The sequence below is a fragment of the Pseudorca crassidens genome, chromosome 3, assembly GCF_039906515.1.
Source record: "Pseudorca crassidens isolate mPseCra1 chromosome 3, mPseCra1.hap1, whole genome shotgun sequence".
In the NCBI taxonomy this organism is placed as follows: domain Eukaryota; kingdom Metazoa; phylum Chordata; class Mammalia; order Artiodactyla; family Delphinidae; genus Pseudorca; species Pseudorca crassidens.
In genome coordinates, this window is record NC_090298.1 from 163489412 (window position 1) to 163511673 (window position 22262).

A 22262-nucleotide genomic window follows, 5' to 3' on the forward strand; every position below is an offset into this window, starting at 1 on the left:
GGGCAACAGGGTTTTTAAGTTCTTTAAGTCACTGTGACACTTTTCTTTATCCTAAAAATCTATTTTCAGTGGGTATGCAGAAATAACTCACTCTAACCCCTTAAAGAAGCCTCATTTTCTGCAAGAACTAATCAAATTTCTTTTTCAAAAGAAAATAAAAGGGGCTTCCCTGGTGGCGCAGTGGTTAAGAATCCACCTGCCAATTCAGGGAACACGGGTTCGAGCCCTGGTCCAGGAAGATCCCACATGCCGCAGAGCCACTAAGCCCGGGCACCAGGACTACTGGGCCTGTGCTTTAGAGCCTGCGAGCCACAACCACTGAGCCTGCGTGCTACAACTACTGAAGCCCGAGCACCTAGAGCCCGTGCTCCTCAACAAGAGAAGCCACCGCAGTGAGGAGCCCGCCCACTACAACAAAGAGTAGCACCCGCTCACCACCACTAGAGAAAGCCCACACACAGCAACGAAGACCCAATGTAGCCAAAGAATAATTAATTAATTTTAAAAAGAAAGAAAATAAAAGGAAACAGGAGAAGAATGGAAATAAATGGGAAGGGAGGGGAGAGAGAAGGCGAGTTCTGGAGACGGGATAAGAGAGGAGTGGTATTTAGCATTGCAGCTGCAGATATTAGGTGCACCCTGGGTATTTATGAAATGATGGGTGGGTGGATGGATGGATGGATAGAAATATGGACAGGTTAATGGATGTAAGGATGGATGGGAGGATAGATAGGGAGATGGATGAATGGATAGATGGATAGAAAGATGGGTGAGTAAGTGTGTGCATGGAAGGATGGATGGATGGAAGGATGGATGGATGGATGGATGGAAAAGTGTGCAGGTGAAGGGATGGATGGATGGGGAGAGGGATGAATGGATAGATGGATAGAAAGATGGGTGAGTGGATGGTTGGATGGATGGATGATTGGTGAGTGGATGTGTGGGTGAGTGGATGGATGGACAGGTGGGTGGGTGGCTAGATGTGTGGATGGAGAGGAGAGATTGTCAAAAGGAAGACAGCATGGGGGAAAAAAAATAAAGCTTGGTCACCACGTTGCCTTTCTAGATGTTGCCTGAATGTGCCACCAGATGTCAGCCTAACCTCAGGAAACCACCTCAGAGGCCACATGGGCTCCACCTTTCTCACCTAACCTGAAGCCCTCCAATTCAAAATGAGCACTGGCTCCTTTCGATAATACAGTTTTCATTGCACTCTGTACTTATGCACTCCTCATCAGCACACTCCAAACCCAACTGGCATTTATAACCCAGTTCCCCCTTCCAGCAGACAGAAGGAAGCCTGGTGAAGACATTGTTAGCTTCCTAGAGGTCAGACTGGCTGGCGTGAAGTGGGTGGGAGAAGCGATTTCCGGGTCCCCAGGACTGATTTGTGTCCTTGTCAGCCTCAGCTCCAAGAGCCCTAAACTCATATTCACATCCCACTTCCCTGCTGTCTGCCCAGGAATCCACTCAGCTCTGAGCCTTGGCCAAAGAAGCTCTTGAGAAAAAGAAAAAGAAAAAAGTACTAGCTCTCCCTCCATACGGGGGGACTGAGCCTTCACACAAACCACCTTCAACCCTCCAACAGCCTAGAAAGAGAGACTTCAGGGGCGGTGATCGAGCCCAGAGAGGTCACTTGCCCAAGACCACACAGCAGAGCTCTCAAAGCCCACCCTTCCACCCTATGGTGGCTCCCAGGAGAAGACCCACTTTGGGCGTCATTGGCAAAGAGAAAGGGGTCCCAGGACCAGAGTCACCGGACTCACCACATCCTCCCAACCCGGCACCCACCCTCTGCCCACCCCACTTCTCAGGTTTAAGCTCAGGGCTTGAGGTGGAAGTGTGATTCCCGCTTTCCACCACCCCCCCCCCCCGCCAGAAAATGGCATTTCTCATCCTGGTTCGGAAATGTCCATCCCATTGGAAAGATTTGCCGACCCCTCTGAGTGGACACTCACGGAACCCCGGAGCAGAGTCCTGCGAGCACGCCCCGCCACGCCCATAATTAACCCTTTTGTTGCTGCCCCGTGGGTGCCCCAGGGGTTCACAGAAGGGACTCCAGGCAGCGGGTATGGATCAACAGGCTGGGAAGGAATTTGAGATTTGAGATTTCAGCAACCAGCCCAGCCGTCTGAATCCGCCCCCGCACGCCAACCCCCACCTCCGCCACCCCGCCGCAGAAGCTTGTCAGAAACAAGCGTTACCTGACCCCAAGAGACCCCGTTTACTGCTCCCCAAGCCGGGTCCCTGTCCCGGGCTGGGGCTGGCTGTCCACCCCGTGCATACTCACTCCCATTCTTTCCTCCTGGCCTGGGGGGTGCTGTGGATTTTATGCGCCTGGTGGGCCAAGATGACATCCCGGTGGTCCACCACGCCGCCCCGCCGCTTCAGGGGAGGGCCCTTGCAGCCGCCGCTCATCAGGTGGGTCCGCGAGTCCTGAGGGATGCTGACTGTGCCCGCGGGGGCGCCGTCCGTACCTGCAGGCCCCAAGCCGCGGTCGTGCAGGGCATCATAACTGCGGGGCGAGAACATGGGGTCCAGGACCCGGGAGGACTTCGACATCCATGGGCCTCACGCAGAAATCCCAGGGTCTTCTGCCTCCAGCCCGGGATGAAACTAGAGGAGGAGAGAGAAGAGAGCGAGAAAGAGCGAAGGTAAGGGGGATGCAGAGAGCAAACACAGGGAGGAAGAGAAGGGAGGTCGGAGGACCGCACAGGGGGCTGGCCTCCTTTACAGGAAGTCAAAATACACCCCAGGCCCGGCCCAACGGGATTTAGTATTTCCTTGGCAACTCGGGGCTGGGAAGCCAGTTCTTAGGAGCTGCCCAGCAACAGAGGCAGCACCATGGAGCAAAAGACCACGAGGCTGTGTCGCAGAGCACTCGGTCCACCTCCCAGGCGCCCGCCACGGAGGGTGGGACCCCGTATTTCTCAGCATCTCAGTGTTGCCCTCGGCAAAATGGGTCATCAAGAGCCTGCTTGTTCACTCTCGGCTGGTCCCTGGGTCCTGTGAGCCCCAGAGTGTCATTTAGAAAACTAAAAGGGCGAGTTCAAAGGTCGTTTTAAAAATCCACACAGGGTATGGCCATCTGTGAGTGAGCCCGCTCTTTGCCACCTTGGCTGGTTCTTTAAAAAGAGAAAAGGGACAGAGTTCTTGCCTCTCATGAATATATCAGGTGGATATTCAGCCCCAGAGGGACTGAGAGCCCGGAAAAGATCTTTGTCTCCATTTCATTCACTTATTCACTCAACAAACGCTGAGCGAGCAGCCACTGTGTGCAGGCCTTGCACTGGGTGCTGGGGACACAGTGTAAATGAGACATGCGAATGTTTCCCTCTTCGTGGCATGGAGGTTCTAGAGGGTGAGGTAGACGCTGAACAAAATAAGTACACCGTGTGGGGATTAGGAGTTGAAAAGCGCAGTGGAGGGCAATTAAGCAGGAAAGGTATATTCATTTGCTGGAGTTGCCATAACAAAGTACCACATGCAGGGTGGCTTAAACAACAGAAATTTATTTCCTCACAATTCTGAAGGCTGCAAATCTGAGATCAAGGTGTTAGCAGGGTTGGTTTCTTCTGAGGCCTCTCCTTGGCTTATAGATGGCTGGCTTCTCCCTGTGTCTTCCCATGGTCTCCCCTCTGGGTGTGTCTGTGTCCTAATTTCCTCTTCATTTTACCTTAATTACCACTTTTTTTTTTCTTTTTTTCCCCAAATGGTAGGAGAACTTTATTTTTTTTTAAAAAGTCCTCTCTTTAACCTGGCCCCTTCCCCCACCACTAAAAAGCAGGTTTATTGCTGAAAAGGAATCCATTTATTTGAGCATACTCTTTTTAGGCAATTTCAATTTCTTCCACTGTCGGAACACTACTCTGTATTTCTCACTGCCAGTCTTCTCTTTAAACACTTTTTTTTTTTTTTCAGGAGAATCTGCATCACCGTCTCTGTTTCTGCTTCTTTATCCTCTCCCATTAGAAGATCCAACCTATCTCCCACTTTCACCATGCTGCTTTTCTTCCATAATTTTCCCCCATTTAGCCTGAGTTCACCTTTGTGGGGTTTACTTTATTTCTTCTGATATCTAGGCCTAGCTTCTGAATAACATCATACCGAAAAGACTGAGCTACTTTTGTTCAGGTCTTTATAATCTTTGACCCCAGTGGGGTCGTCCTCAGGCTTCTCTTCCTGCTCATTCATTATGGTCACTCTCTTCATCAGAGTCCCCTCCATCTTCTACTTTTTGAAGAGTCTTTTTAGTGGATTTCTTAGAGCTTATATGACTTTTGAGTCTTATGGAAAATTGGAAAATATATTCTGGAGATATTAAAAGCCTTGGGAGTCTCAGTGAGACAATGTTACACAAAAGCGTTTTATGGGAATTCCCTGGCAGTCCAGTGATCAGGACTCTGTGCTTCCACTGCAACCGGTTCAATCCCTGTTCGGGGAACTAAGATCCTGCAAGCTGTGCAGTGCGGCCAAAAAAACAAAAATGTTTTATAATGTGACGCATTTAACTTGGTACTAGAAAAACAAAAGTATTGATTCCAGGAAGCACAGTGTTCGTGTGAAGGTGTCTCTGCAGAGTCCAATCCAGGCATCTGACTTCCTTTAAACACTGCTGGGCAATCTGACACTAGCCATAGCCATGGTGAAAATGACCTTCGCGGGTCCTCAAGGTCAAGGGAAACTGGACACCAGCATCCTTGAGCTCCCGATCTGCGCCTGCTGCCAGCAGGAGCAGCCAGGCCCAGGGGCAGACAGCCTCATCCCACTGGGCTCCCACGGACCCTACAGCCCCCGGGGTCCACAAGGCATCCCAAGCTGGCCAGACCCAGGCAGGATGCGATAGACTCACAGGGAGACCTGGCAGGAGTGTAGGCAGGGAAGAGGAGCCTTAATTATGTCTTTAAAAGACCTCTCTCCAAATACAGTCACATGCTACTGTGGGTTAGAACTTCAACATATGAATTTGGGGGCAGGAGATGCAATTCCGCTCACTGCAGAGGATGACAGGAAGTGATGGGTGGGCTGGTTATTGTATTAAATAGGGGGTCAGAGATGGCCTCACTGAGGAGGTGACATCTGAGCAGAGGCCTGAAGGGGGTGACGCAGTAGTTCTGCTGGGTATCTGAGAGAAGAGTGTTCCAGGCAGAGAGAACAGAACATGCAAAGGTCCTGAGGCTTGGCTGTGTGTGACTTGCTCAAGGAACAACGAAGGGGCCTGGGTAGCTGTGAGTGAGGAGGAGAGTAGAGGAGATGAGGGTGGGGAGGTGATGGGGCAAATCACTCAGGACCTTGGTTCTTCTAGGAGTGAGATGGCCCATGGCTTTCAGATCCACAGCTCACCCAACATCATATTTTTAACCTCAGACTGATTTTCTCCACCTATCAGCCCCCACCACTAGCCTCCCAGTGTCTGTCCAAGAAAAGTAAACCCACTGGAAGGCCGGCATGAACGAAGTAGAATTAGGAGCCTAAGTCTCACGCACAAATATTGCAAGAGTCACCTCAACACCCAGAGGTGTAAGGAGATGGGTGCAAAGAACCAGGTGTGGGAGTAGAGGCTAATCTCCCTCCTGACTATTTCCTCTTGCTCAGCTTAAAGGCTTCAAAGAAATGAGAGCTCTCCCAGCCTCTCCTAAGAAGACCAACTCATCATCTCTGATGGTTCAGCTTCCTCTCATCATTCAGGCGAGGGTCAGATGCAGGCACTCCCCATCACAGCTTCCAATGAGGTCTTCCTCGTGGGGCTTTATCTCAGGATGTTTGTGCCGTACGTACAAGGATCTTGACCTATATTGTTTGCCATTGGGTCCCTGACACCTTAAATATTTCTTACCTGAATGAATGGTCTTAGCGCTGCGTCTACCCAAGAAAACATCATCAAGCACCTAGAAAACTGCTGCCGGGGCTCCAGGACTTCTCCTAAGTAAGGAAGGGATGAAGCGTGGTGGGAAAGAAGGCTTATTCCAGAGCCTGGTCCAACCCCAGCACGCAATCAACTAGCTGTGTGGTCCCCAGCCTTACTTAATCCTCTGAGTCTCTGTCTTCTCCTGCACGAGGTGGGGATAATCATAAGTAGTACAGAGAGCCATTGTGAGGGGTCAGTGGGTTAACCCGTGGGAAGGCAGCGCCCTGAGCACAGCACCAGGCCATGGAAAGCGCTTGGTCAACATTGGCTCTCAGGTGGCTATTGTGGCAGGTGGGTGGAGCCTGGAAGCTGGGGGAGGGCGGGGAACAGCTGCTCAAGCAAACACCATCGAGTGTGCTCTGCAGAGCCCTCACAGGTGCTTTTAACAACAGAGCCCCACCTGTCCTGTGTGTACACACAAGAAACAAACACATCCCTGGCCAACGGGCGCTTCCAGCCAGGTGTCCTTCCCTGGCACCTGCGGGGGCCCATGACGAGGTGTGCTGTTCCCTCTCTCTGTTTGTCCAACCACAGTGCAGAGAAAATGGCAAAGCGTGTGGGGTTTGCTTCCCCTAGAAGCAGCCAGGTTCCACGAATAGACGGTGCAAAGAGATGACAATGAGGGAAAAGCAAATAGAAGGAAAGAGGCGGCATTAAGCCTGAGGCCAGAAAAAAAACTTACTGTTAATGTAATCAGAATAGAACTTCCCTGAAGTACCAGGTATCACGTGTGTCTACTTCCCCGAATCCAAACTGAAACCACACTTGAGAGGGGGGGTTGACCCCCATTGCCAAGCCTGGACCAGCCTGAGTTGCCATAGCAACCAGATGGTACCTGGAGATGCTCCTGATTAATACAGGCTGGTCCAGGAGCTACCGGGGGAAAAGCAGGGAGGGAGGGACAGCAGGGAAGTCTGGGGGCCTTCTGTGTACCACCCCCATATGGACAGGGACATTTACACAGCTGGGCTGGGCACCAGGCTTCACTACCCACAGGTGAAACTACTAAAAATTTGTAAAAGATATGGTACCTAAAAGTAGAGGACTTATGGTTACCAAAGAGGAAAGATAGGGCAGAGGGATAGGAGGGATAGGATTCCTAATTAGGATTTTGGGAGTAACAGACACACACTGCTAAATATAAGAAAGATAAACAACAAGGACCTACTGTATAGCACAGGGGACTATTCTCAATATTCTGTAATAACCTATATTGGAAAAGAATCTGGAAAGGAATATATATATGCATATATATGGCACTTTTCTGTATACCTGAAACTAATATAACATTGTAAATCAACTATACTTCAATAAAAAAATCAATTAAGGGAATTCCCTGGCAGTCCAGTGGTCAGGACTCCCCCCTCTCACTGCTGAGGGCCCGGGTTCGATCCCTGGTTGGGGAGCTATCAATAAGGTCCCACAAGCCACACAGTGCAGGCAAACAAATAAATAAAAATAAAGTGTGATTTTAAAAATTTTAATACAAAAATTAAGTTAAAATAAAAGTAGAGGAAAAGCGTTCTCTAAAACTTCACAGGCTCCTTAAACACATTAGAGAGGATGGGAACTCAAAAATGCCCCACGAGTTCCTTCATCCAAGAAACAAAAATAAGACCAGGCAGGGCCTGGAATGTAACCCTACAAGGCTTCAATTTATTCACTGGTGTGGGAGGATGTCTTTTTTCTCCATTTGGGAGGAAAATTTTAAAACTAAAAATAGCCAGTAATTTCACTCCTAACTGCATCTAGCCACTGAAAGTCATGTTCATAAAGCTCTATTCATAGTAGCTTAAGACTGGAAAAAACCCAAAGGTCCAACAACAAGAAAATAGTAAAATAGGGTGTGATGCATCCATCAAACAGAATACTACACAGCAATGAAAAAGAATATGCCACAGGCAGTGTGGATGAATCTCGCAGACGGACACAGAGCAGGACCCACTGTGTGATTCCACTGATATGACGTTCAGAAACAGGTAAAACTAATCTATGGTGATGAGAGTCAGAATACTGTTGACCTTTGGGGTGGAAGGGGTGTTGGGCTAAAACAACAAGGGAGCCTACTGGTAGGACTGCCAGATAAAACACAGGATGTCTAGCTATATGAGATATACTTATGATAAAAATCTATTCATTGTTTATCTGAAATTCAAATTTAACTAGTGGTCTCCTATATTTTTTTAATTTGCTTAACCTGACAACCCACTGAGGGGATGGAAATTCCTTAAACCTTTACCTGGGTGATGGTGGGAAAACAGTATACAGACGTGTGTAAAAATTCATTTGTGCAGTTTTCTGCATATTTGTTACATCATTACAAATATTTTTAAAGCTAAAATAATCATTAAATTCATTAAGAGAAATTAGATATGCCCTTCCTCCTTACAATCAAGCTTTGAATTGGGCAGAAAAAGGGATATAAGCCAGATATCCCCACCCAAACACAAGTCCCAGAGGAAGTGGGAAATCTACTCCCTCGTGTTACAGATAACACTGAGGTTCAGAGAGGTGCGATGGCTCACTCAAGGTCAATCAGCCTGGAGCAGACAGGTCAGGGATGTAGATGCAGGTTTCCTGGGACTCCCAAGGCCTCTCTCTGAGGTCCAACCCAAAGTCTGACACTGAGCTTTTTCCTTGCCAGGCCCACTTCTCCCAAAACATAAACAATCTGGGGTAGGAAGGATTTTGTCCCCCATGATCTTGGCACATGAGTATGTTACATAACATGGCAAAAGAAAGTGGAACTAGGTTACGTGCTTTAAAATAGGGAGAGTATCCTGGGTTATCCCTATGGGCCCAAGGTCATCACGTAGGCCTTTAAAAGTAGAAGAGGGAGGCAGAAGAATAGGTCAGAGATGCTATGGAAGGTGAGGCAGGAGAGATAAGAAGCATGAGAGGGACTTGACCCATGGTCATCAGTTCTGAGATGAAGGGGCCACAAACCAAGGAATGCTGGTGGCCTCTAGAAGCTGAGAACAACCTCCAGCTTCCAGCCAACAAGGAAACAGGACCCCAGTCCTGCAACAGCTTAATACCAACTTCTGCCAATAGCCTGAATGAAAAAGCAAACGGATTCTTCCCAGAGTGTCCAGAAAGGCACACAGCCCACCAACACCTTGATTGCAACCCAGACAAGCCTATCAGACTTCTAACCCATGGAATCTGTGGGATCATAAACGCATGCTGTTGGTAAGCTAGTCATTTTGTGGTCATTTGATAGGGCAGCACAAAAAAACTAATACACAATCCCAATCATGTAGAATAATTTTTACAAGAATTTGTAAAAACTGTGAGATTATTTATATGTATCCATATATACAGGTATCTATATAGATGCATATATGTACATAAACATATATACATAAAAGTCTGTGACTGTCTTTGCACTTAATAATATATCTTAAGTGACATTCCGCACCAGTTCCTATAGGGTTTTCGAATGACTCCATAGAATTTATCTAGTGTGGACATCAGGCTCTTTTTCATTTTTTGCTGTTCCTCAAAATGTTGTAGCCATCATTTTGTACATAAGTCCCCATGAAGCTGCTACAAGTTTTTCTGTAGGATGAATTCTAGAAGTGGCCTTGCTATCAATATTTTAAAGATTATGTGCGTTTTAAAATTTGACAGATACTGCCACCAAAATGAAGGCAACACCCTGGGGAATAGATAGTGATCAGGGACTAAACTCCCAGCTCCTCTTGAATTGGTATGGCCATGTGACTCATTTTTACCCATGGAATGTGAGCAGAAGTGTAGAGTATCACCCTGGGCCAAAGATTTAAGAAGCAGGTGTGCCCTCAATAAGTTCCCTTTCTCCTCTCCTGGCTAGATATGGAAGACACTAAGGGCCCCCTGTGTGGTAGAGCCATGAAAGCATGGTGGCCTGGGTCCCTGAGTCACTGTGTGGAGGAGGAGAGCCATCCACTGAATAGGAACACCCTCCCAGGGCAATCAGGTGAGTTAGAAACAAACTTCTGCTGTGTTTAACTTTTTATCCAACTGGGAACCTACCTGTTACAGCAGCATTCCTGACTTAGTCAGCTCGGGCTGCCATAACAAAATATCATAGACTGAGTGGCTTAAATAGCAAACATTTACTTTCTCACAGTTCAAAAAGCTGGAAGTCCAAGACCAGGTCAGTTCCTGGGGAGGGCTCTCCTCCTGGTTTGTAGATGACCACCTTCTCTCTGTGTCCTCACATGGAGGAGAAAGAGAGAACGAGTTCTCTAGTATCTCTTTGTATAAGGACACTAATCCAATCATGAGGGCCCCAACCTCATGACCTTGTTTAAACCTAATTACCTCCCATCTCAAAATACCATCCCATTGGGGGTTAGGTCTTCAACATATGAATTTAGGGGGACATCAGTAAGTCCATAGCCTTTCCCTAACTAATATACTACTTGATGGAAGCAACACTGGCTTCATTCAATGAATGTTTTTCTTGTGCTCTGAAATCTTTGCATTCAAGGGGAATCTACACAGGTGTGGCATCCTGTTGAGAACACCAAAGCATTTATTAAAAAGAGAGCTAATCATGCAGCTCAATATCAAAAACACAAACAACCCAATCCAAAAATGGGTGGAAGACCTAAATAGACAATCCTCCAAAGAAGACATACAGATTGCCAACAAACACATGAAAAGATGCTCAACATCACTAATCATTAGAGACATGCAAATCAAAACCACAATGAGATACCACTTCACATTGGTCAGAATGGCCATCATCAAAAAATCTACAAACAGTAAATGCTGGAGAGGGTGTGGAGAAAACGGAACCCTCTTGCACTGTTGGTGGGAATGTAAATTGATACAGCCACTATGGAGAACAGTATGGAGGTTCCTTAAAAAACTAAAAATAGAGCTACCATATGACCCAGCAAACAATCCCACTACTGGGCATATAACCTGAGAAAACCATAATTCAAAAAGAGACATGTACCACAGTGTTCATTGCAGCACTATTTACAATAGCCAGGACATGGAAGTAACCTAAGTGTCCATTAACAGATAAATGGATAAGGAAGATGTGGTACATATGTATAATGGAATATTACTCAGCCATTAAAAGAAGCGAAAACTGAGTTTTTAGTAGTGAGGTGGATGGACCTAGAGTCTGTCATACAGAGTGAAGTAAGTCAGAAAGAAAAAAACAAATACCGTATGCTAACACATATACATGGAATCTAAAAAAAAATGGTTCTGATGATCCTAGGGGCAGGACAGGAATAAAGACGCAGATGTAGAGAATGGACTTGAGGACACAGGGAGGGGGAAGGGTAAGCTGGGACTAAGCGAGAGAGTAGCATGGACATATATACACTACTAACTGTAAAATAGATAGCTAGTGGGAAGCAGCTGCATAGCACAGGCAGATCAGCTTGGTGCTTTGTGACCACCTAGAGGGGTGGGATAGGGAGAGTGGGAGGGAGGCACAAGAGGGAGGGGATATGGGGATATATGTACACGTATAGCTGATTCACTTTGTTATACAGCAGAAACTAACACACCATTGTAAAGCAATTATATTCCAATAAAGTTTTTTTTTAAAAAAGAGAGCTAATTATAGCATCTCTGCAAGAAATCATTTCCTCTCACCTCTTTCCTCTTGTTCTCTCTCTCAGCCTTCATTCTCTTTCTTCTACTTGTTGTTTGAGCTTCTGTTAGGCAGTCTCATTCCTTCCAATCTTGCTCTGTGTGCTAAGATCTGTCAATAAGCCATCTTAATCTAGCCCCAGACAAAACAAGGGTTGCTAAGACCCACGGAAAGAAATGGTATCCCCTCCTGAGTTCTAGGCTGAAGAGTGTGAACTTCAACAGACCGTGGATTCTAACAACCAAGGCGAAGCTAATCCAAATGTCATTTTGAACTGACCTTCAAATGCATTCGTCACTTTCCAGATGTTTTATTTGGCTGATAGTAAAAGTGATTTCCGGACCCTGAACAGACAACCTTCAGAGCAGGTAGCCAGGTAAGGAACAAGTGTTAAGACTCTACCTGGAAGTGAAAACTTTTAACAGGGAGCAATAAAAACAAAAATCAACAAGTGGGACTGCATCAGACTAAAAAGCTTCTGTACAGCAAGAGGAACCATCAGCAACACAAAAAGGCAATCTACAGAATGGGGAAGGATATTTGCAAACTATATATGGGATAAGGGGTTGGTATCCAAAATCTATAAAGAACTCATACAACTCAGTAGCAAAACAAACCAAAAAATGGATTAAAAAATCGGCAGAGGAACTAAATAGACATTTTTTTCCAGAGAAGACATCCAAATGGCCAACAGTCACATGAAAATGTGCTCAACATCACTAATCATCAGGGAGATGCAAATCAAAATCACAATGAGGTATTACTTCACACCCTTTAGAATGACCGTCATCAAAAAGACAAGAGATGACATATGCTCACAAGGATATGGAGAAAAGGGAACCCTCATGCACTGTTGGTGGGAGTGTTGACTGGTAACAACAGAAAACAATCCAAGTGCACATCGATGGATGAATGGATAAACAAAATATCCAATGGGATATTATTTGGCCTTGAAAAGGAAGGAAATCCAGACACATGTTACCACATGGACGCACCTTGAGGACATTATGCTCAGTGAAGAAGGCCAGTCACAAAAGGACAAGTACTGTTTGATTCCACTTATATGAGGTCAAATTATAGAGGCAGAAAGTAAAATGCTGGGTGCCAGGGGCTGGGAGAAGGGGAAATGGGAGTTAGTGTTTAACGGGGACAGAGTTTCAGTTTGGGAAGATGAGAAGAGTTCTGGAGATGGATGGTGGTGATGCAGAACATTATGAATGTACACAATACCACTGAAGAATTGTTAAAATGGTAAATGTTATGTTATGTCTGTTTTACCAAAAAAAAAGTGTAGAAAAACTCTTAACAGGGGCTTCCCTGGTGGCACAGTGGTTAAGAATCTGCCTGCCAATGCAGGGGACACGGGTCCGAGCCCTGGTCCTGGAAGATCCCACATGCCATGGAGCAACTAAGCCCATGCACCACAACTACTGAGCCCGTGTGCCACAACTACTGAAGCCCACGTGCCTAGAGTCCGTACTCCACAACAAGAGAAGCCACTGGAATGAGAAGCCTGCACACCACAACAAAGAGTAGCCCCCACTCACCGCAACCAGAGAAAGCCCACACACAGCAACGAAGACCCAAATCAGCCAAAAATAAAATAAATTAAAACAAAACAAAAAACAAAAAAACTCTTAACAGGTGATCCAGAAACATCCACCCACCTTCTCTTTTTTTTGGCCGTGCCACGTGGCTTGTGGGGGTTTAGTTCCCCAGCCAGGGGTTGAACCCAACAGTGAGAGCGCAGATTCCTAACCGCTGGACTGCCAGGGAATTCCTGATCTTTTTTTTTTTTTTTTTTTTTAATTTATTTTGGCCACGCTGCGCAGCATGCAGGATCTTAGCTCCCTGACCAGGGATCGAACCCGTGCTCCCTGCAGTGGAAGCTCGAAATCCTAACCACTGGACCGCCAGAGAATTCCACCCCCCATCTTCTTGAAGGTACTTAAATATTCACAGTTACCCTAGAATTTCAGCTTTCTTGCCTCCCAGCATCAAATACCCACTTATTGAGGGCACCGATAAGTAGATCTAGACACAGACCGGAGCTCTCACGCTGATTCAGACCACCCAAAGCCACCCCATCTCAGGCAGTGTGAATTCGCCCCATACCCCACCTTTGCAACGAGAAGCTAAGAGCAAGGTGAAATGAAAAAGCCAGAGCCAACAAGAGCTCTCATCGCTTGGGGCCAAACTCCAGAATTGCCCCACATACAGGAGAACAGAGCTAAATAAAATGCCAGGCCAGATGGCAAAGGCTGAAGGCTAGGCCGAGACCAGCACGCCAGCATAGCCGTGAATACGGCTGCAAAGGTCCATCCCCTGGTGAGAAAAAACCATGTCACAGCTGGTCTCATTTTTCACCCGCTCGTTCAATTGCCCATCACGGCACAGGGATACACACACTCCCTCCCCCCAGGATGAACAGATCCCCTGGCACCGCCGGATGGTTTTCACGGCTTCAGGACACTGACTGGGATTTAGGAAGGAGAAAGGATGGGAGACCTCCAGGACTTAAGCTGGTGGGCAGGATCCATGCGAGCCACTGAATCTCAAGCTGAATCCTCCTCCCAACTTCAGTTTCATGGCTCTGTTACCCTCCCCATCACTCACTCATTCATTCATTCATTCAGCAATATTCACTAAGCACCTACTGTGTGTCCGGCAGTGTTGTAGACACTGGGGACCCAGCAGTGAACAAAACAGACGTGGTCCCTGCCCTCATGGAACTCACATTCTAGAGGGGGAGACAAACAAGAAACAAGATAAACAAGTAAAATATGCCGATGGAGGAAAGAAAACAGGAGAGGAGGAAAAGGAAGGGGAAGGAGAATGTCATTTAGAGAAGGTGGTCAGAAAAGACCCTAGTGGGAAAGAAGCATTTGAGTAAAGATCTGAAGGAGGTGAGGGAGGAGCCATGAGGGTGGCTGGGGGAAGAGCGGTCTAGACAGAGGCAACAGCCTGTGCAAAGGCCCTGTGGCTGGAACGTGTCTGGTGTGTTCAAAGAAGAGCTAGGAGGCCTGTGTGGCTGGAGTGGAGCGAGTGAGGGGATGAATGGGGGGAGGTGATAGAGGAAGGTGACAGGGACAGATGGTATGGAGCCTTGTGGACCACAGGGAGGACTTTGGCTTTTGCTCTGAGTAACGTAGGAGGCATGGAAGAGTCTAAGCAGAGGAGGGACTTGACCTGACTCAGGTGTTCTCAGGCATCCTCTAGAGGTCAGATTTGTAAGAAACCCAAAAAGCAGTAGAATTGATCACACCAACCATTGTGGGACTCCCTCTCTCCCTCCTTCACCCCACATTCTACTCATCATCAGGGCTGCTGATTCTACCTCATACTTCCTCTCCCACTTTCCATGGTTCAGGCCCTCATTTGCCCCATGCAGATGGACCGTAATACTTTCCTCTGTGTTCTGAGTCTCTCCTCCCTCCAATTCATCATAGACTATCAGGGCATCTGTTGGCCAATCCCAAAAGGACTCCTCACTTCCAATCCTGAACACATCCCCAACTTCTGCAACTCTTTGCCTCCATCCTGAATGCCCTTCTATCTCCCTACCCCCAAAGTCCAGCTCAAAAGATGCTTCTGCTCTGAAGCCTCCAAGATAATTCGTCAGTGCCCAAACCCCTCACCTGCCCACAAATGCCCATGGCTCTCTACCTCCAGCACCTGCCACTCCCTGCATGGGGCTAGTTCTGGCTGCAGGAGCGAGAGACACGCCAGAGGTGCTGGGGAGTTATTACCCTTGGAAGATTCCTCAACAAATGACTGATGGGAGTTGATAGAGAAATGGCCCCAGCTTTGCAACCAACCTGCTTGGATCCTGGATCTGCCCCCTCCTGCTGTGTGACCTTGGACAAGTCACTTCACCTCTCTGGGCTACAGTTTCCCCATCTGTAAAATGAGGATGATGAGAGCACATATTTCATCGAGTTCTTGTGGGGATTAAATCATTTCATTTCTACATAATGTGCCTGGAACAGCATCCCACACATGGTAATTCCCTAAAGACGTGTTTGATATTATTATGACTGTGGCTACCATTATGATTCCACCCTCTGCTGAATCCTCAAAGCCTAGTACAGTGCCTGGCCAGCAGGAAGGACACAATGAACACTTATTGAAAGGTAGATCAGGGAATTCCCTGGTGGTCCAGTGCTTAGCACTCGGTGCTTTCACTGCGGTGGCCCGGGTTCGATCTCTGGTCGGGCAACTGAGATCCCACAAGCCGCAGGGCCAAAAAAAAAAGGTAGATCAATTATTCCTCTTGTCCAGGGTAATATCACAATTGGACCCATGTTCTATACGCCAGACACCATTTATCATTCTTAAACTTGCTTGACTCTATTGGTGCTGGAAGGTTAAAAGGAAAAAGAAGAGACTGCCAGGAAAAAAATAATAAAACTTCTCCCAGGGGAGAGTGTTCCTCTAATGTTGGAACATTAGAGTGTTCCTCTAATGTTGCTCCCTTAAACTAAACTGTTAAGCATTTGCTCTCTTCTGTGTTCTCAGGAGTGGGCGGGTAGTTTTACCTACCAGCTGCATCTTTGGAATACTTTTCCTTCGATACGTTTGTGACTTCTTGGTATTTTGCGTTAGTGGGGATTTCACAATCTCCCTCATTCATTCTGCAACTTCGGCCAGCCAGTGGCTGTGGATGGTTATAAACATATTAATACGTGATGACATTAACTCATTACGATGCTAATTATTAGTCCTGATGTGCTTCGTTTGTTCAGCAAATATTTACTGAGTACCGACTGTGTGCCACTGTGACTCAATTATTGCACATCTTGGGATCTTAAAACTCTCAAGAAATCGTCTAAAAGCTGCATCCCCTTAAGGCTGAAAGAAATTGTAGGGCTTCCCTGGTGGCGCAGTGGTTGAGAGTCCGCCTGCCGCTGCAGGGGACACGGGTTCGTGCCCCGGTCCGGGAAGATCCCATATGCCACGGAGCGGCTGGGCCAGTGAGCCATGGCCACTGAGTCTGCGCGTCCGGAGCCTGTGCTCTGCAACGGGAGAGGCCACAACAGTGAGAGGCCCGCGTACCGCAAAAAAAAAAGAAAAACAAAATTGTAGTGATGGTTTTTGCTGGGGGGAAATAGCTGGATACCAAAATTGGAACCATTTTTAGAAAAGGAAAAAAAAAAAAGTGAATAGCCCTGTTTCCAGTCCTGAAAAAAATATTTGAAGATGAGCCTCCCTACACTTTGTTCTTGGTCACTAAGAATTAACATGTGGATTAGTTGGGTCCAGAATATGTTTCCAATACTCATCTGGCTTGCATGTCTTAGGGGAGGGATGGGTGGGACGCGCAGAAGAAAGGGAAAGCTGAAGCATGAACTACAGAAGAAATCAGAAGTGAAAAGAAGCCAGACACAAAGACCACCTATTGTCTGACTGCATTTCTATGAAACATGGAGAAGAGGGAAATCCGTAAAGACAGAAAGCAGATTGGTGGTTGCCAGTCGCTGGGGGACTGAGGAATGAGAATAACTGCTTCATCGGTAGAGAGCTTCGCTTTGGTGTGAAGAGAAAGTTCTGGAACTAGATAGAGGTGATGGTTGCACAACATTATTGAATATACTAAGTGCCGTTTAATTGTTCCCTTTAAAATGGTGAGAACAGTAGACTTTATGTTGGGTGTATTTTACAATTAAAAAAGTAAAGAAATTGGATACACACCTTTGCTCTGGAGAGAAATTTAAAAGTAGTCAAGTATAGCACAGGGAACTATACAAACTATCTTGTAATAACCTATAATGGAAAAGAATCTGAAAAGAATCTGAATATATATATATTCTTTATATATATATATATATATATATCACTTTGCTGTATACCTAAAACTAACACAACATTGTAAATTAACTATACTTCAATTTTTTTCCTTTTTTTAAACATCTTTATTGGAGTATAATTGCTTTACAATGGTGTGTTATTTTCTGCTTTATAACAAAGTGAATCAGCTATACATATACATATATCCCCATATCTCCTCCCTCTTGCATCTCCCTCCCTCCCACCCTCCCTATCCTACCCCTCTAGGTGGTCATAAAGCACCAAGCTGATCTCCCTGTGCTATGCGACTGCTTCCCACTAGCTATCGGTTTTACATTTGGTAGTGTATATATGTCACTTTGTCCCAGTTTACCCTTCCCCCTCCCAGTGTCCTCAAGTCCATTCTCTAGTAGGTCTGAATGGTTAATAAAATAAAAACTAAAGAAAAAAATTTTAAAAACCAAATTACATTGATGAACTCTTGCAAGAACAGCAACAGCAAAAAAAAGTGGCCAAGATTTAGTGAGCACCTACTATGTGCCCAGCACTGAGCATCACCTGGCCTGGCCTCCCAGGACTCCTACCACTGGGGTGCCATGGTTAGCCTGATCATCAGCTAGGAACACTGAAGCACAGAGGGGCTGAGTGATGCCCCTAGGGCTTCTAAGACTCTGACCAGCACTTAGCTGCTCTGGAATCCCGTTCAAATGCAGATTCTAACTCAGGGCTGAGTGGGCCCCAAGACTCTGCATTCCCAGAGGGTGCTGGTCCAAGGTCTGAACTTTGAGAAGAAGGTCTGGAGATTCTGACCAGCGGCCCCTCCCACTCGGTTAAGTCAGGCTCACTGTCCGCCATCAGACAGGCTTGGCCTTGCCGGAAGGGGTAGGAGAGCTTGCCAAGAGCCCTTGCCTGTCTGTCACTATGAAGACAGTGAGATTGAAAGATCCTGGAATAGAATCTTCCCTCACTTGCCCTTGGCCATCAAGGGCCCTCTGGTCCTGTAAGCTAACATTTCGAAAAGAATAATAAAATAAATAAGTCAAACCTTCTGCCGGAGCATGTGATGTCCAAGAGCTGCACTTGGCATTACTTTGCAGGTCATTTACCCAGTCATTTGTTCAAAGTCAAATGTGCCCTTTGCCTCCAGAACCCCGGTCCTGATCTTTCCCCTTACTTTGGGGGACGGGGAGGGGCAGCATTGACTTAAACCAGTCTTATCTAGAGGGAGGATGGCATTTGCCCTGAGTGACATCTTTATGTAACTCTGCAAATCCCTGTGTCTTGGAGGAAAGCAATATCAACGGAATAGTCAGCTACTAAGATGGCTGGAGTTGGGAGACTTCCTGCAGCCTGGGCTTGGTATTGGAGGGACTAGAAGCCGAGTAGGGGATGAGGGGCCAGCGTCAGCCACAGACACCCTAGACTCCTCCTCCCCACCTTACCCCCGTCCTCTCCCCACCTAGGACTGTCCTTGAAAGAGCCCGCATGGGAAATGGCAAGTCTGCCCTGAAGTTGTCAACTCAGAACAGGAAACTCAGGATGGAGCCCGGATACCTAGCGGAGACCCCCCACCCTCAATGCACCTTCGCTTGGAGCCAAGGAGAGATGGGGCACACGGATGAGCTCTCCCTTCCTGTCCGTTTACCCTCAACAGAGATTACTACCTCTGGGAAGGTATTCTGTCCTCCTGTTTACATTCTATTCTGGTTCCTTCTCCCAGCTCAGTCTCTCAGGAGCCCCGAAAGCAGGAGCCCCTGGAAAAGGCAGAGGAGCCCAGCCTGCGGGGCGCTTCCCCCTCTGCCCCCACCAGCCGCGGCAGCCACGTGTTCCCTGAAGCTGTCAGCGGAGAGAGAGCGAGAGAGGAGAGGGATTCTGTCTCTCTCACTTCTTGAGAAATGAAAACCACCCGGAGAGTCAACTCTGTCCAAACATTTTTAAAAAGGGAGGGGTTGGTCTAGAGGGGTGTCAGTGCTGTCTCTGCTTTTCATTTGGAGCAAAGGAGGGGAGAATGTTAAATATTAAACAGAACAACTGGTTTCCTAAGACGGTGTCATTATCCTCAACAGCCATCTGCCATCTCCCTTTTTCCAACGCATTCACGCTGCATTGAGCACAGCAAACAAGGACCCCGGCTACACGGGCGTCGCGAACTTTTGTTTCGGGGACCGCCTCCCGCAACAAAGCTGTAGGCGATAGGGGAGGGGGACGCACGCAAGATTCCAAGTTCTGTCACTTGTCCAGACTGCCTGGGTCTTAAAGCAGAAAGAGACTAATGTAGACTTGAGTGATGGGGTGGGGAGGACATAAAAAAGTAGAATTAGACTTAGCTTGGAAACTATAGTCATTGGGGAAATGTCACATGTCCAGGGCAGGTGGCAGAGACATCAAGTACTACAAGGGGGCTAAGGGCAGTTGAAAGAAAATGGATTTTTCATCGAGAAACAAGTATAAGCTGGAAATCAGGAGTCTGCCCCCACCAAAGGACACTGCCCACCCCCAAAGGAAAGCTATTCACAGGAAGGGGGGGTCATTGGGTTTCTACCTTTGCATATGCAGGTAACGTTGCAGCAAGGAAATAAAGATTAGACTGCCTGCAGGACTCTGCCCCCAGGATCTTGTATCGCTCACTCACCTGTATCGCATCGGCTCCGGGGCTCAGGCTGTGTGGTTACTGGGCAGCGCAAAGAGTCCTCCAGCTGCCCTGAAGGTCCCACCTTGTCAGCACCCAGGGCTCCAAGCCAGCTGAAGTCCACGTATCCATTGCCTGCCCAATGGAAAGGAAAAGGGGGCCCCCGAGAGGAGAGAAAGGGGGTGCCAAGAGCAGCTGTTCTTCAAGCTGAGGGCTCCCCACAAAGGCAGGCACCAAGTGGGGCTGCTGTGCCAGCTGCCAGGGGGGAAAAAGAGAAGGAGGAGGAGGTTTCCTTGATGCTGGGAGGAGACAGGGGAGAACTAGCATCACATCAGCTCCTGATCATCTCCAGCAAAGTACTGCACAGGAACCCAGCACAGGGAGACAGATCCAGCCCCCCGGTCCTCACACTGCGTCTCAGAGGAAAATAAAGGGAATTCTTACTCTCATCTCTCCACCCCTTAACACTGCACCTCAACCTCCCAGCACAGGGCAGGACCCTAGTCTCTGGAATGATTCTGTTTATCACCCGCTCTACCTCCTTTCAGACCGGCTTCTCTTAAGGAGCAGAGGAAAGGTGGTAACAGGAGAGCTCTTTCTCTTCCACTTAGGGGGTTTGCGGAGGGGGGGTTTGAGGAGGTGGCGTGTGTGACAGGCGTGAAGCAGTGGGAATATGGAATCACACTTATAATTTAACCATCTCCCCTCCGCCAGATTGCAACCTACATTATTGACGCCCTTACAAAAACAATGCTAACCGCCCCCCCCAAGTCTTTTCTGTTCACTCTCGAAACAGCTTCTCCTTACCACCCCACTACCTCCTCCCTTAAGGCGGAGGGGGTTGTATTATCTGAACACAAAGACAGAGAGAAGAAAATTGGAGTCTTTAGATGCAAAAAAGCAATTGATTGCAAGTCTTATAGGTTTGTTTGCTGCATGTGTAGAATTAGGTTTCCAAAAGTGGGGTGACCCTCTTTCTCTTTTTAAAGGGGGCTCCTTTTAAAGGTGAGCAGTATGTTTTTCTTATAAGAGGCATCTACGGCAGAGAGAAGCCCCATGTTTTTCCCAAGGTGGGGTCAAAGTGGGAGGATCCACCTCACGGGGGAAAGTGGCATTGTTTAGACAGTTAGGAGCAATCAAAACTGGGCTGGGTGTTAGGGGATCTTAAAGAATTAGGGTTCACTTTATAAAGCCTGTTAGTAATATTTTGATTTTTTTTTTTTTTTTTTTAGTCTCTATGTGTTACAGAAGCATATTGAAGTATTTACGGGTGAGGTGATGGGTCGTTTCCAGGAAACCATCAAAACATCCATTGACTGATGAATAAATAAACAAAACGTGGTCCCTCTGTAATAGGGAAGTCACAAATGTGACTCCATATTGGGTCTGTTTCCTTTACTTTAACCTTTGTATTCTATTGCTTTTGCTACAAGTTAAGAAGGTTGCCTGTAGACTGAAATATACTGGATAGCCCATTCTCAAGACTCTGACCTTTAAAGGTATAACACTTTTCCATTCATATAGAGATAAAAAGTCGCAGAACAGAAAATATCATTTGTCTTGGAGGTTTACAGAAACATCGTGACCTGACCTACGTGGACAGATGCAAGAACAAAGGATTCTGGTACCAAGAAGTTTGTAGCAACCACCCCCTCTCCTTTCAGTATAAAAGAAGCCTGAATTCTAACTCGGGGAAGATGGTTCTTTGGGATACTATTCCTCCATCTTCTCGGTCTGCTGGCTTTCCAAATAAAGTCGCTATTCCTTGCCCCAACAACTTGTCTCTTGATTTATTGGCCTGTCGTGTGGTGAGCAGTATGAACTTAGACTCAGTAACACCTTTGTGCAATGGAATATTACTCAGCCATTAAAAAGAAAGAAACATTGATACATGCTACAACATGGATGAACCTTGAAAACATTATGCTGAGTGAAAGAAGCCAGGGTACGCATAGGGGACATAAAAGGTCACACAGGGTACGATTACATTTATACGAAATGTCCAGAAGAGGCAAATCCAAAAACACAGACAGTAGACTGGTAGTTTCCAGGAACAGGGAGATGGGGGGATAGGGGATGTCTACCTTTTGGGGCGATGGAAATGTTCTGGAACTAGGTAGAAGATAAGTGGCATGATACTGTGAATGTATTAAATGCTCTTAATTGTTCACTTTAAAAGGGTTAATTTCATGTGATAGGAATTTCCTGCCAATTTTTTTTAATGCAACGAAAAAGGGAGACGAAAATAAACATGACAGCACAGCATTGCTAATTGAAGAAGCTGGGTGATGGGAACAAGGGGGTCCATCATATTTTTCACCATATTTTTCTCT

General features: G+C 46.9%; 1 protein-coding gene, 1 long non-coding RNA gene and 1 pseudogene across 13 annotated transcripts in view; 1 reads left to right on the plus strand and 2 right to left on the minus strand.

The window, feature by feature from the left end:
- The window catches only part of CACNA1A (calcium voltage-gated channel subunit alpha1 A), a 338534-nt gene extending 318154 nt beyond the window's left edge, over positions 1-20380 (minus strand). For 8 of the 12 annotated variants that reach the window (XM_067733517.1, XM_067733515.1, XM_067733511.1 and 5 more), the window contains exon 1: positions 2291-2722. In XM_067733517.1, coding sequence (XP_067589618.1) covers positions 2291-2562 — 272 coding nt within the window. In that variant the 5' untranslated portion in view covers positions 2563-2722. Of the gene's footprint in view, positions 1-2290; positions 2724-19932 lie in introns of those variants that run through there. The other 4 variants (XM_067733521.1, XM_067733522.1, XM_067733510.1 and 1 more) reach the window with 3 other exon arrangements.
- On the plus strand, positions 2017-21700 carry LOC137222381 (uncharacterized). Its single transcript, XR_010942425.1, has 3 exons — positions 2017-2654; positions 18764-18974; positions 21162-21700. It is a non-coding gene; the product is annotated as an uncharacterized lncRNA (long non-coding RNA).
- LOC137220923 (mitochondrial transcription rescue factor 1-like) lies at positions 3812-4644 on the minus strand (annotated as a pseudogene).
- Positions 21701-22262: the final 562 nt, after the last annotated feature.